A 14,980-nucleotide genomic window follows, 5' to 3' on the forward strand; every position below is an offset into this window, starting at 1 on the left:
CTGAGCCCAGTACAGGGCTTAATCCCATGACCCTGGGATCATGACCTGAACCAAAATCAAGAGTTGGATGCTTAATTGACTGAACTACCCAGGCACCCCTATTTATCTCATTATTAAAAAGTGTTTTTTGGACTGAATTTTATGTATATTAAATAATAATTCTTCGTACAATTCATGTATTGAGGTTAAGTAGTTACAGGATAAAAGGAACCTGTGTAGGAATTGAGCACTCTGAAACATACTCCTTTGTATTACTAACAGTATCAAGTCCTTTGGGGAACCGTTCCTCAGTAGTGATTAATTGACCTAGTAGACATTTTTTCCATTTGTTAATGTATTGTGGATTAGGCATACCTGTCACACAGTAGATCATCAATAAATATTTGAATGAATAATTCAGTTTTTACCATTATCATTGTTTTATATAGTAGAGCTTTCAGATTCTTACTCTGTTTCAAAATTCATATTCTCATCTCAAGTCTGCAGGAATAAATATTAAAGGCTACAATTCAAGAAAACTTTACTGAATTAAAACATTTTGAAAATACACATTTTTAAAAATTTTTTTTTTTAATGTTTTATTTATTTCTAGGAGAGAGAGAGAGAGAGAGAGACAGCATGAGCAGGGGAGGGTCAGAGAGAGAGGGAGTCACAGACTGAAACAGGCCCCAGGCTCTGAGCTGGCAGTCAGTACAGAGCCCGATGCGGGGCTCGAACCCACGAACCGTGAGATCATGACGTAAGCGAAAGTCGGACGCTTAACCGACTAAGCCACCCAGGCGCCCCTGAAAATACACATTTTAATTAGCACACTGTGTATCTGAGACTATTGACCCAGAACAACCAACAGCATGACAAATTCTAAGAAAATTACTGCACTTGAAAGAAAAATCTTTTGAACAACTGGGCAGCAAGAGTATGTGACTTATAAAGTGAAAGGACATTAGATTATCATTACAATTTCAAAAGCAAAAGTACAGGCAGTTTATGCCAGAAAGATGTTGGGTTAGCATAACAAAACCTTTTATTTTTCAGATAATTTCAAATTTATGAGAAAGTTTAACAAGTGCAGAGAACTTCTCTGTGCTTTTACTCAGATTCACCAATTTTTAACATTTTTGCCACATCTGCTTGATTAGTCATTCTCTTTCTCTCTGCGTGTCCTTCCCCCTCCCCAGTTATTCATGCACATACACATATTATTTTTTTCTGGACCACGTGAAAATAAATCATAAACATCATTTCTTTTTACCTCTTACATCAGGGTGTATTTCCTAAGAGCAACAATATTATCATACATATTCACAGTGTAGTTATCAAAACCAGGAAATTTGTTAATATTTTTTTTCCTGAGAGAGAGAGACAGAGACAGAGACAGAGACAGAGTGAGCAGGGGAGGGTCAGAGAGAGGGAGACACAGAATCCGAAACAGGTTCCAGGCTCTGAGCTAGCTGTCAGCACAGAGCCCGACGCGGGGCTCGAACCCACGAACTGTGAGATCTTGACGTGAGCTGAAGTCGGACGCCAAACCAACGGAGCCACCCAGGTGCCCCAAAATCAGGAAATTTAAAATTGATAAAAATTAAACCCATGTTTCAGTTTTGTCAGTTATTTCAGTATTATCCTTTATAGCTTTTCCCATTCAGTCTAGAACCCAGCACATAATTGATCATCTGTTGCATTTAGTTATATTTCTTCTAACCTCTAAAGAATTCCTTAACCTGTCTTTGTCTTTATTTTTTATGCTATTAAGAATTTTGAGGAATACAAGCCATCTGTTATGTAGAATATGCAACTGTTGCCTTGTGGTTAGGTTCAGATTTTGCACACAGTCAGAGTAACTACGTAGGTGACCTCCTCAGATGTTACATTTGCAGTAACAGGGGCACAATATCCATCTGCCCTTCATTGGAAAGTGGTCGTTTTGATCACTTGCTCAAGGTAATCCACTGTCTCCATTGCATACTTTATTTTCCCCTTTCAAATATCTTGTCCCTTATCCAATTGTCCCTGTGGTGTTCTCAGCTGTTCACGATTCTCGCCTCAACCGGTCTTGACTTTGAAGAGTGCGAAGTGGTGATTTTCTAACTCCATGACTCCTTTCACACTTGTCAGCCCGCCTTCTTCTGTAAAGAATTGGCCCTCCTCTTTTATCTTTTTATTATATGTTCATTTTTAGTAAAGACTCATGGATTCTTTTTTGTTTCGATTTTAATAAATGTAGAGTTTATTTTTTAAGATTTTATTTTATTTTTTTTAGAAATTTTTTTTTACATTTTATTTATTTTTGAGAGACTGAGAGACCGAGCACAAGTGGGGGAGGGCCAGAGAGAGAGGGAGACACAGAATCTGAAGCAGGCTCCAGGCTCTGAGCAGTCAGCACAGAGGCTGATGTGGGGCTTGAACCCACAAACCCACAAGATCATGACCTGAGCCGAAGTCAGAGGCTTAACTGACTGAGCCACCCAGTTGCCCCAAGATTTTATTTTTTTAAGTAATCTTTACATCGAACAGGGGCTCAAACCCACGACCCCGAGATCAAGAGTCACATGCTCTATGACTGAGCCAGCCAGGTGCCTTTAAATAGATTTTATTTTTTAGGGCTGTCTTAGCTTTATAGAAAAATTGAATAGAAAGTTACAGAAAATTCCCTGTGTACACTCATCCCTGTCCCCGACAGTTTCTCTTATTATTAACCTCTTATATTATTAGTGTGGTACATATATTACCCTTGGTGAGCCAATATTGATAAATTATTATTAACTAAAGCCCATAATTTACATTAGGTTTCACTGTTTGAGTTGTACATCCTGTCAGCTTTGAGAAATGTGTAACAACATGTATCTACCATTACAGTATCATACATAATAGTTTCACTGCCCTAAAAATCCCCTGTGCTCCACATACTCATCCCTCTCTGCCCCCCTCCCTTGGCAGCCACTGATCTTTTTTACTATCTGCATAGTTGTGTGTTTTCCAGAATGTCAGAATCATACAGTACATATCCTTTTAAGATTGCCTTCTTCCACTTAGTCATATGCATTTAAGATTCCTCCATGTATTTTTGTGGCTTGATAGCTCCTTTCTTTTGATCACAAAATAACATTCCATTGTATGGAATGTACCACAGTTCGTTTATACATTCACCTATTAAAAAATGTCTTGGGGCACCTGGCTGGCTGAGTTGGTTAAGTGTCCAACTCTTGATTTCGACTAAGGTCATGATCTTGATTTCGGCTCAGGTCATTGAAATCAAGCACTGGGCTCTTAATTGGGCAGGGAGCCTGCTTAAGATGCTCTCCTTCCCACTTGTGCGTGTGCATACTCTCTTTCAAAAAAAATGTCTTGATTGCTTCCAACCTTTGGCAAGTATGAACAAATCTGCTATAAACATTTGAGTACAGATTTTTGTGTAGACAGAAACTTTTAATTCATTTGAGCGAACACCTAAAGATGCAATGACTGGAATTTATGGTAAAATTATGTTTATCTCTAAAAAACTGCCAAACTAGCTGTCCATTTTGCATTCCCGCCAGTAATGATTGAGAGTTTCTATTGCTCTAGATCCTTATCAACATTTGGTATTGTCAGTGGTTTGGATTTTAGCCATTCTATATGTGATTGTGTGTTGTTTTGCTTCTCACTATTAACAGGTTTCATGTTTTTTTGTTTGTTTGTTTGTTTGTTTTTTTAAGTAAACTCTACACCCAGTGTGGGGTTTGAACTCACAACCCTGAGATCAGGCATGTTCTACCAACTAAGCCAGCCAGGTGCTCTGGATTGTTGTCTTTTGTGAGGCTTTAGAAGCACTGAGCAGATCTAACTGGCTCTGTTACTTGTTACTGTTTGTGATTAAAAAAAAATTTTTTAAGTGTGTTTATCCAAGAGGAGACACTTCACATGACAGTGTTAACAGAATTCGTTTCTGAGCGCTTTCAAATGTATGTATAAAGGAGTATTGTTTGCGCATCTAAAGGTCCATGGGAAATACGGTGTCCCCACAGTGAAACCGTTTCCGTCACGTTCTCTCCCACAGGTACCCTCCCTGGTTCTTTAGTAGACCTGGGATGCTCTACCCAGTGCAGTAGTTGGCTGAGAAGTCAACTTCATTTTGGTTGAAGTAGAAGATGATGGTGAGGGTGAGAGTAGAAAGTGAGGAACACTGCCCAGGGACTGTTGCTGATACTGAGCAGCAGTGTGGAGAGAATGCAGCATTGCTAATGCAGAAGGCTGGAGTCAGAATGATAATAGTTTTCAAAGTTTAAAAACAAGCAAAACTAAACTATATTGCTTGGGGATACGTATTTATGTGGGAAAACTCTAAAAATACAGGGGAATGGCCAAAAAAGAAAACCAAAAAGCAGGGTATTTGTTATTTTGGTGAGACAGGCAGAGTAATGGGATCAGGGGGCATTTTAGTTTTTTTTTTTAATGTTTATTTATTTTGAGAGAGAGAATGCAAGCAGGGGAGGGGCAGAGACGGAGAGAGAGGAGAGAGAATTCCAAGCAGGTTTCAGGCGCCAGCACAGAGCCCTTTAGGGCTCAATCCCATGAACTGTGAGATCATGACCTGAGCTGAAATCAAAAGTCAGACTCCCAACTGACTGAGCCACCAAGGTGCCCCAAGGGACATTTTATTTCTTTTTTTTTTTTTTTTTAACAAATAGTTTATTGTCAAGTTGGTTTCCATATAACACTCAGTGCTCATCCCCACAAGTGCCTTCCTCCATGCCCATCTCCCCCCTCCCCCGGGACATTTTAGTTCTTAAGCTAGTTGGCATTGCGGGTGTTTTTATTTTCATGCTCCATAACTTAGATATACTTTATATAATTTTTTAAATATATCAAATACTTGAAAAAAGAAAAACAGAGATAAAATTGGGGCTTTGAAGCCAGATAGATCTCAGCTCAAATCCCAATTCTGTTGATGATTACTGTGTGACCTTCAGTTAATTATATAAAGTTCTTGAATTTTATTTTATTCATTTTTAAAATGGAAACCACGCAGTTGTTTTAAGAATTGGCAGTAGTGTATATGGAGTGTGAAGCATGGTATTCACACAAAGTCAGAGTCAGACAAGTATTGACTATTAGTGTTACTACCAGGAGCAGTATAGTTTCAGATTTTGCCGTCTTATTTAGATTTCCTGAACCTATAGTTTCTTTCTTTCTTCCTTCCTTCCTCCCTCCCTCCCTCCCTCTCTCTTTCTCTCTCTCTTTCTTTTTCTTCCTTCCTTCCTTCCTTCCTTCCTTCCTTCCTTCCTTCCTTCCTTCCTTCCTTTCTCTCTCTAAGTTTATTTATTTTGAGAGAGAGAGAGAGAGCATGCAAGCAGGGAAGGGGCAGAGAGAGGGGGAGAAAGAGAGAATCCCAAGCACAGAGAATCTGACAACACAGAACCTAAAGTGGGGCTTGATCTCACAAGCCACCCAGGTGCCCCTGAACACATAGTTTCTAATATAAATTTAGTTGTTTAGGGAAATCAGCATTTGGGGCATAGGTAGGGTATTTAGAATAGAAACAACAAAGGAATTGATTTATATTTCTGTTTACTTACAATTTAGGTGGGAGACCTACCTGATGCAGATATTAAACCTCCAGAAAATGTGCTCTTTGTGTGTAAATTGAATCCAGTGACCACAGATGAAGATCTGGAGATAATATTCTCAAGATTTGGGCCAATAAGAAGGTAATCTCTAGAATTAGTGAAAGAGTTTAGAAAAACTAGGTATTGATGTGAACTCTAGAATTTTATTCTAGTGAATTTTACAGTTGAGTCTTTTGCACAGCAGGGGAGAAAAACATATATTTATACATATATATATAAATACACCCAAATATGTATACATAAAACACACACACACATAATCAAATGATTCTCCCACTTCCAACACACATACATTTTCACTCTAAAACAGGAACTGAATGGAATAGCTTAAGTCTAGTTCTGTAGTATTCTCAGTAATCTTCTTTAATATTTAGAATACTTATTTTAGAGGCACCTGAGTGGCGCATTTGGTTAAGCATCTGACTTCGGCTCAGGTCATGATCTCACAGTCCGTGGGTTCGAGCCCTGCGTCGGGCTCTGTGCTGACAGAGCCTGGAGCCTGCTTTGGATTCTGTGTCTCCCTCTGTCTCTGCCCGTCCCCCACTCATTCTCTATTTCTGTCTCTCTCTCAAAATAAAATAGAAACATAAGAAAAAAATTAAAAAAAAGAATACTTATTAAAAAATTTTTTTACCTGTTTTATTTATTTATTTTTTATTAATGTTTTTTATTTATTTCTAGTAGAGAGAGACNCCTGAGCCGAAGTCTGATGGTTAACCGACTGAGGCACCCAGGTGCCCCAAGAATACTTATTTTATTTTATTTTATTATTTTTTTTATTTCTGAGAGAGAGAGAGACCGAGTGAGCAGGGAAGGGTCAGAGAGAGAGGGAGATACAGAAACTGAAACAGGTTCCAGGCTCTGAGCTGACAGCACAGAGCCTGATGCAGGGCTTGAACCCATGAGCTGTGAGATCATGACCTGAGCCAAAGTCAGACGTTTAACTGACTGAGCCACCCAGGCGTCCCTCTTCCCCTATATTATTAATGCAAAAGTCTATGAAGCTAGTATTTCTGTTAGAAAGGGAAATATTCTTGAGGAAGGTCAGTTATGCAGTTGACCTGCATGGTCAACTGGAGGTTTGAACTACATGGGTCCACTTATACACAGATTTCTTTTGATAAACACAGTATAGTATTATAAATGTATATTCTCTTCCTTATTATTTTCTTAACATTTTTTTCTTTAGCTTACATTATTCTAAGAATGCAGTATGTAATATATGTTACATATATAATATATGTTAATTGACTGTGTTATTAGTAGTTAAGTTCTGAGAGAGTAAAAAATTGTGGGGCGCCTGGGTGGCTCAGTCAGTTGAGTGTCTGACTTGGGCTCAGGTCATGATCTCACGGTTTGTGGGTTTGAAGGCCCGCATCGGGCTCTGTGCTGACAGCCAGCTCAGAATCTGGAGCCTGTTTCGGATTCTGTGTCTCCTTCTTTCTCTGACCCTCCCCTGTTCACGCTGTCTCTCTCTCTCTCTCTCAAAAATAAATAAAAACATTAAAAAAGAATTATATGCTTATTTTTTACTGCAGGGGAGGGAGTCAGGACTCCTAACCACCATGTTGTTCAAGGGTCAACTGTAATTGATTAAAAAGTATTATTTTATGTTTAGAATTTCCTTTTAGGTTATGTTTTGAGGTTTTTTTTGTTTGTTTTTTGCCTATGAAATCATTCTTTATTCTTTCTGTTGAAAGAAAAATCTTTCCATAAATGGCTATTCAACTTTATTCCTCCACTCACTTATAGTAAATCATATTTATAAAAAGCACTCCTATGTTGCTACTTTTTATTTTTGGATTTTAGGTGTTCTATACTGACTTCCTGCTGAGGAATGTGAGGATTTACCTCTATTCCTATCGTCTCCATCTTCATTCTTACCTCTTACTACTTTGATTGTGTCGTAGTTTTGGTTAGATCATTATTCCGTATTTACATTTTAATATATGTAAATGTTGTGATAGCTGATCCATATGCTATAATGTGATTACTTTTCCTTTGTCTCACAGTGTTCTATTTCCCTGTTCGTTTCATATTTTTAAAATGAGACATGTGAGGAAATGGACAAGCCAGGTGATTTCAACTCCATCTTATTGGCCCTTTTACTTGATTTTTAAGATGGATTAGTTCTGTTTGGTAGCTATACTTAGGAAGCTAAATTTGAGCTTGGTTTATATTAAAATTCAAGGGGACGCCTGGGTGGCTCCTTTGATTAAGCATCTGACTCTTGATTTCCGCTCAGGTCATGATCTCACAGTCACGAGATCAAGCCTGTTGGCCTCTGTGCTGAGCATGGAGCCCACTTGGGATTCTCTCTGTCCTTTGCCCCACCCCCCACACACAACATGCTCCCTCTCTTTCTTAAAAAAAATAAAAAATAAAACTGTACAAAGCATGAACTTATTAAACGTGTATATGTATGAATGTGCATACATTATTCTACAGTAACATTGTATTCTCTATAATTCACTTATATTTGGGCTAGAAGTGAATAATGACTTAAAGAATTTTTTAGTTTACCTTTGGTGCGGTAAAGTAAGCACTTTTATTTTTTCTTCAGTGCATTAGGAATTGAGGACTGTAGGCCAAAATTGGGCATTCACAGTAGAATTTAGATAATTAGTTACTACACTGGTGAACTATTTTTGAATTGTTACCGAAGAAATTTGGAGAAATATAGTTCCGTTAGTTTAACTTTGCCTTTTAATAAATGGCTTATTTTGTTCTTCACTTTTGAAGAGTAAGAGTAAAGCCTTTTTCTTTGAAGTCACTTTAAAAAAGTAAATATAATCACTTTTCCCAAACTTCCTTTCAGTTGTGAAGTTATCCGGGATTGGAAAACAGGAGAATCCCTTTGTTATGCTTTTATTGAATTTGAAAAGGTAGGTCATTGTATAGATACATTTAGGTTTATATGTGTTTTGTTCTTACATTATTACATTTTGAAAAATTATAACATTTTTCTAGTCTCTGAGGTTAGAAAATTAATTTGCCCTTTCTTTAGGCACCCAAGAAAAATAATTTTATTATACTTAAATAGAGGTTAAATACAACATCTGTTGGTGTTAATATATGTACCTTTACTTTAGATTCAGGTATAGTCTGAGTTAGTGTATCTTTAAAACTTTAAAGTTTTAGGTTAAGTCTTTCGTGTTGTATAAATGATTTTTCATCATTATTTACATAGGTCTGTAATTGAGTAATAGAGAACTAGACTGAGTATAAAGTTCTAGGTGTTAATCTGAGCTCTGTCACTGACTAGCTATTATATGATATTTGGCAGTTTATCTAGAACTCTTATTTCTAGACATTACTCTCCTTATAAATAAAACCTGAATTTTCCATTAGATGGTACCTTCTAGATCTATAATAACAATAGTTTATGTTACTCAAATAGCTTTCTTTAAGCCAGGTTTACACTACTTGACAAGCATTTAATCCTTAGAATTCTGTGAGAATAGGTACTGTCCTCCTTTTCCAAATAAGTAATTGGAGACACATAGTGGTCACGTGACTTGATTAAAATCATGTCCCCAGTGATTGCGAACCCTGTGCCAGATGATGTTCTAAATGATGTAGATACAAAGATGACTAAAGCTTTGTATCCTCCTGGAGCATATAATCCATTGAATTCTTGACCTACATGGTAAATAAATATAATTCTAACTAGGGTTTTTAAATCTGCTTCTCTGAATTGTCTCAAGTAAGTTGTCAGTAGACCAAAGAATACTTCCAGGAATATAGGAGATAATTGAGCAGTGCTGGGTTGAAATGCATCATTTCTAGTCTCCAGACGTCAGAAATGGAGATACGGAGTTTCAAAGTTGCTGACAGAAAGAACCTTATGTAACAAGGACCTTGGTATCTCAGGCCACGGTCCATTATCCATACCCTTAGGAATAGCTTTGTTTCTGATTTCAGGCTTTTTCAGAACTTAGAAAGGTAATAGTGTGCGTGCGTGTGTGTGTGTGTGTGTGTGTGTACGCACACATCTGTGGACTGTGTTGTACTCCTGTGGGTCAGCATTCCGTAATCGATCACAGTTTCTGCACTGAAGCATATTCATACTAAGTGGAATAAATTAAGGCCACAGTCTCCTGTTAGACTCTTTTGTTGTCAAATGGATTTTAACACCAAGTTTATAAAAACAACTTTTGGGGTATTTGGGGGCTTTGAGTAAAAGCGGTTATGGACTCGCAGAATACAGTTTGTAAGCATATGTATGTCCACCGTAGACAGACTGCCTCAGCTCACGTCCTGGCTCTCACACCTTTGCCAGCTGACCTTTGGCAACTTCTAGGCCTTTCTAAACTGAGGTTTTCTCTTTGAGAAAATAGAGATGATAACAGGTAGTAGTACCTCATACCCTTGTTATCAGAGTTAAATGGGGTGTTAGATACAAAACATTTGACGGCATTTCGTGTGTAATAAGCATTCAAATGTTGGTTTGGGTAACAAAAACCTTTTTGTATTTTTAGTATTTGTTAAAGCTGCAGAAATTTTTTCCATAAATATTTATACTTGAGTTTTTATAATTACTGTCAGGAAGAAGATTGTGAGAAAGCATTCTTCAAAATGGACAATGTCCTTATAGATGACAGAAGAATACATGTGGATTTTAGCCAGTCTGTTGCAAAGGTTAAATGGAAAGGAAAAGGTATGTTGGTTTATCTTCCTTTGTTTCTGTTCACTGTGCGTGCTGGTGTGTGTGCGTGCTTGCGTATGTATCTCCCTTGACTTAGTGCTGCTCATTAGGAGAAATGTTCATCGATGTAACTTCTGCCATTTATAGTTTCAGGTAGCTGCTGTCAAGAATCTAAGATGAAGGGGAGTGTGTGTATGCGTGTATGTGTATTTTAAGCTGATGGTCAATGTATTTACTATCTTTGACTGTAATAAATTACTTTTAACCCATTGCAGATAATGACATATTTGTAAAATGATGGCTGTGGTGGCTTGGTTCTTCTAGATGCAAAACTGAACAGTTTTTTTGAAATTTGTTTTCGTTGTCATATGGTATGAAGTTTGAAAGGTCCATGAAAAGGTGGTGTAAAAAACTCTCCCACTTCTGCCCCTCATCTCTCCCATTTCCCTTCTGAGAGGTGCCTACTCTTACCTGTTTGTTTATTTTCCACATACATTCTTTGAATATACATGCATATGTGTTTATGGTGAGAATTTCCGCTCAACGTGTTTTTCCACATATGTATTTTATGTATATTTATAGTTTTCTCCTTTAAAAAAGGAAGCATATATATTATATATATATATTGTTTTTAACTTTAGGAAACGATAAGACAAATGGATGCAGGCTGTACATACTGCTTTCGTATCTTGCATTTTTCATTTAATAATACATGTAAGAGAGCAAGTCATATCAGTATATAAAATGACATTTTATTCTCAGCAGCAGCCTGAATGTATACATCGTAATTTATTGGACTAGTCCTATTAATGGACAGTGAAGTTTNCCAGGCGCCCCTGGACAGTGAAGTTTCTAACCTTTTATTCTTCTGTTATACTGTCCCTGTGTCTATGACATTGTCTACATATGCATATATATATATGTCAACTGAAGTTCTGGTAGTGGCATTAAGGTTGAATATCTGCGTGCTAAAATAATGTCAGTTTTTGGGGCACCCGGCGGTTCAGTTGGTTAAGCGGCCAACGTTAGCCCAGGTCATGATCTCATGGTCACTGGGTTCGAGCCCTGCGTCAGACTCTGTGCTGACAGGCTTTCGCCTGGAGCCTGCTTTGGATTCTGTGTCTCCCTCTCTCTTTGCCCCTCCCCAACTCATGCTCTCTCTCTATCTCTCAAAATAAATGTTAAAAACATTTTTTAGATAATGCAAGTTTTTGATTTTTGATGCAGTATTTTTAAAAGATTTTCTTTGATAGTCATTTACCATGTAATGCTAAATTTTACTAGGAATTCCAGGATTTTTTTCATTTTCATGATTTTTATGAATTCTTCACCCACACCCCCCCCCCCCCNTGTGGGAGTTCAGAAAAGGGAGGAATTATAAATGGCCGGAATAGGCGAGGAATGCCCACCGGAAGCCGTGTTCTCCATGGTGGGAGAGTGTCGGGCCGGAGTTCCTTATAGTGTTGGTTCTCCCATGAGACTGTCCTGGATGGCATGACTGGATTTTCACACTGCTGTCTATTTTCAGGGACTTGAGAAGACTTAAATTAAGGCACTAAGATGGTGTGTTTTTCCCATGTGGTAATTGCAGCTTTGTAAACAAAAGAATCAAGTATATTCAAGAACCCGAGGGGAGCTGGTGGCCTAGTGCGCTGTGGTTCTGGTCCAGTGGTGCTGCCAGGGAGCTCTTCTGTGGGGCTTTCTCCCCAAAGAGCTGATTTAATTTTCTCATTCCCGATATATATGAAAGCAGTACAATTACAGTCCCTCATCATGGAGAAGGAACTTGAGGCAGAATCTTGTGAAGTGATTTATCCAGGGTCACATAAACGGATGATATAAATAGGACTTAATTTAGTTTTTGTTTTTTTTCTTGATTCTTCTTCCTAACCTATCCATCCACTGAAAAAATGATACTGCCTTCCTAAGTAGTTTCAATGTAGTTTATTTACAGAGGACTTTTTTTTAAAAAAATTTATTTATTTATTTTGAGAGACAGAGACAGTGCAAGTGGGGGAGGGGCAGAGAGGAAGAGAGTGAGAATCCCAAGCAGGCTCTGCACTGCCAGCGCAGAGCCTGATGTGGGGCTCAAGCCCACTAAGTCGTGAGATCATGATCTGAGCTGAAACCAAAAGTTGGATGCTTAACCAGTTGAGCCACCCACTCCTGTATAATGTTTTAGAAAAAAATAAGAAGTTCACTGAAAAGTCCTCTCTAAGGAGCGCCTAGGTGGCTCAGTCAGTTAAACATCCAACTCTTGGTTTCAGCTCAGGTCATGATCTCCTGGTTTGTGAGTTCAGCCCTGGCATCAAGTTCTGTGTTGACAGTGTGGAGCCTGCTTGGGTTTCTCTTTCTTACTCTATCTCTCTCTCTGCCCCTCTCCTGTTTGCTTGTTCTCTCTCTCTCTCAAAATAAATAAATAAACTTAAAAAATTAAAATAAAATAAAATGTTATATAGGAGGGGCTCCTGGCTGGCTCAGTCAGTAAAATATGCAACTCTTGATTTTGGGGTCATGAGATCAAGCCCCACATTGGGTGTACAGATTATTTAAAATAAAATCTTTTTCTTCTTTTTTAAAAAAATATTTTACTTTCTTTTATTTTCTTATTTTTGTTTTTCTTAATGTTTTATTTATTTATGAGAGAGAGAGAGACAGTGTCAGCAGGGGAGGGTCAGAGAAAGAGGGAGATACAGNTCTAGGTTCTGAGCTTGAACCCACAACCAATGAGATCATGACCAGAGCTGAAGTTGAATGCTTAACTGGCTGAGCCACCTAGATGCTCCTAAAATAAAATCTTTAAAAAAAGAAAATAAAATGTCATATAGGAGACAGATACTTTAGCTTCACATATGCCATCATAAATATGCTTATTTGTTAATCATAGTTTTAAGATAGTTGTATATATTATGGATTCATATTAAATAAACTGAATATATACTATATTGCTATTCACAGTGCTAAGTACTTGGTCTTATAGCTCTGTGAAATGTAGTTATTATTTTAAACTTACAAATGAAGAGAATATAAATGAATTTCAAAGAAGTGGCTGACCTAGGGCCTCGCACTGGAGTCAGGATTTGACCACAGAGCTTCTCACTTTAATCCGTTGCTCTTTCCATTATACCAGAACTGCCTCATCCATAGTGAAACTCCTGACAAGCACAGAATCTTCTGTCAGTGATGAAATGGTACCTGTTTGTTACAGTTATCAGTGTTTTAACATGTGCAGTTGTCTATTTCATATTCACGTGAAATATTGTCTATTCGCCAGTTTTGTTTCAGGAGCTTCTGGAATTACCAGATAGATTCATCTTGCTTTTGATGCTTACCTACTTTTTTTATTCCTATTTTCTCCTTCATTTAAAGAACCCGATAATAGTCAAGGTGTATGTAGGATTTGCAATCACAGCACCTCTGTGTACCTGTGGTCTGCTTTACTTGTACGTTCAGACTTGACCCTTGTGTGGGAAGCCCTCCCACTAGAAGCACTTTGTCATGACAGTTGAGGGGATAGGAAAGGCAGGTCGGTCAGCCGGTCTGGGACTGAACTTCCTCTGATAGGAGAGTAGGCTTGGGAGTCGAGGGGCTGCAGAGGATGATGCTCTTTCCCTGCCCTGCCACTGAAGGCCGGTCATGATAGAAGAGTAGGTCCTGTATTTCTGAAGGGATTGTTGATTTCATATTTGGCCCTTTGGAGGAATAAAGGTGCTCTTAAGCAAGAAGTTCAAAGCAGAGACCATTTGTCTTTGGTGTTCTTGCCAACCCTCCCCTCTCACACCCTTTAGTGAACTTCTGTGTACATCCTGCTGTGTCCTATCTGCTTGGTGCTCTGTTGAGATTTTAGTCTGTTGTCTCTTGACAAGTCAGAGATCCTTAAAGCCTAAGTTCTTCCACATTAAGTCTCTCAGATCTCAGACTCCAGTCTCAAGCCCTCAATTTCCTTTGGACCTAATTTACTATGGATTTAATGGCTCTCCTTAAACACTGCGTCATTTCCCAGTGAAAGTATTCCCAGTGTACTTTAGGATTTTAAAGTTTGATGTTGTAATACTCTCATTTGTTGTTAGGTGGCAGCGTAGGACTGCCTAGAAAATGGGTATCAGATTTCATTTGCAATAGTAATGGAGGAGAATGAATGACTAATCTTCAGCCGTTTTCTGTCCCTCAGTATATATATGCTACTCATAAAATAGCTCATATATTATACCTCTTATAAGATAATTTTTGTTCTTGGATAAATTAGGTGAGTTTTCTTACTAAATTCTTTTTTTTCTTTTTTTAAATAAATAGGTGGGAAATACACCAAGAGTGATTTCAAGGAGTATGAAAAGGAACAGGATAAACCATCTAATTTAGTTTTGAAAGATAAAGTAAAGCCCAAGCAGGAGTATCCTTCACAAGAACCAATTGGTCGATATGTAGAGACCGTCCGCTCTGTGTAGAGTACTGTGTGATGTTGTAAAAGGTCACAAAGTCCATAGAAGACAAGGTTCATGAATCCAGATGGTTTGTGAAGACCTCATTTTATTGTTAATCTTTTTTTTTACCATCTTACATACACTTTTCCTTTTTTGGTATTTTCTCTGTTGTATGGAGTTTACAGTTCAAAGAAATCTGTAGCCAAATTCTTTTCCCTCCTTACTCTTAGGTTAAGGTTAACACTTATTCTGAAATCTTCAGGTAAGATTTGTATTTTCTGTATATAATTGTAATGTTTTCAGTT

General features: G+C 37.9%; 1 protein-coding gene across 1 annotated transcript in view; it reads left to right on the forward strand.

The window, feature by feature from the left end:
- The window catches only part of PPIL4 (peptidylprolyl isomerase like 4), a 35,672-nt gene that overhangs the window by 9,331 nt on the left and 11,361 nt on the right, over positions 1 to 14,980 (forward strand). The window contains exons 8-11 of the mRNA XM_077776021.1: positions 5,563 to 5,687; positions 8,425 to 8,491; positions 10,155 to 10,266; positions 14,548 to 14,644. Coding sequence (XP_077632147.1) covers positions 5,563 to 5,687; positions 8,425 to 8,491; positions 10,155 to 10,266; positions 14,548 to 14,644 — 401 coding nt within the window. The remainder of the gene's footprint in view (positions 1 to 5,562; positions 5,688 to 8,424; positions 8,492 to 10,154; positions 10,267 to 14,547; positions 14,645 to 14,980) is intronic.

This window comes from Crocuta crocuta, unplaced genomic scaffold, assembly GCF_008692635.1.
Source record: "Crocuta crocuta isolate KB4526 unplaced genomic scaffold, BGI_CrCroc_1.0 scaffold25, whole genome shotgun sequence".
In the NCBI taxonomy this organism is placed as follows: Eukaryota; Metazoa; Chordata; class Mammalia; order Carnivora; family Hyaenidae; genus Crocuta; species Crocuta crocuta.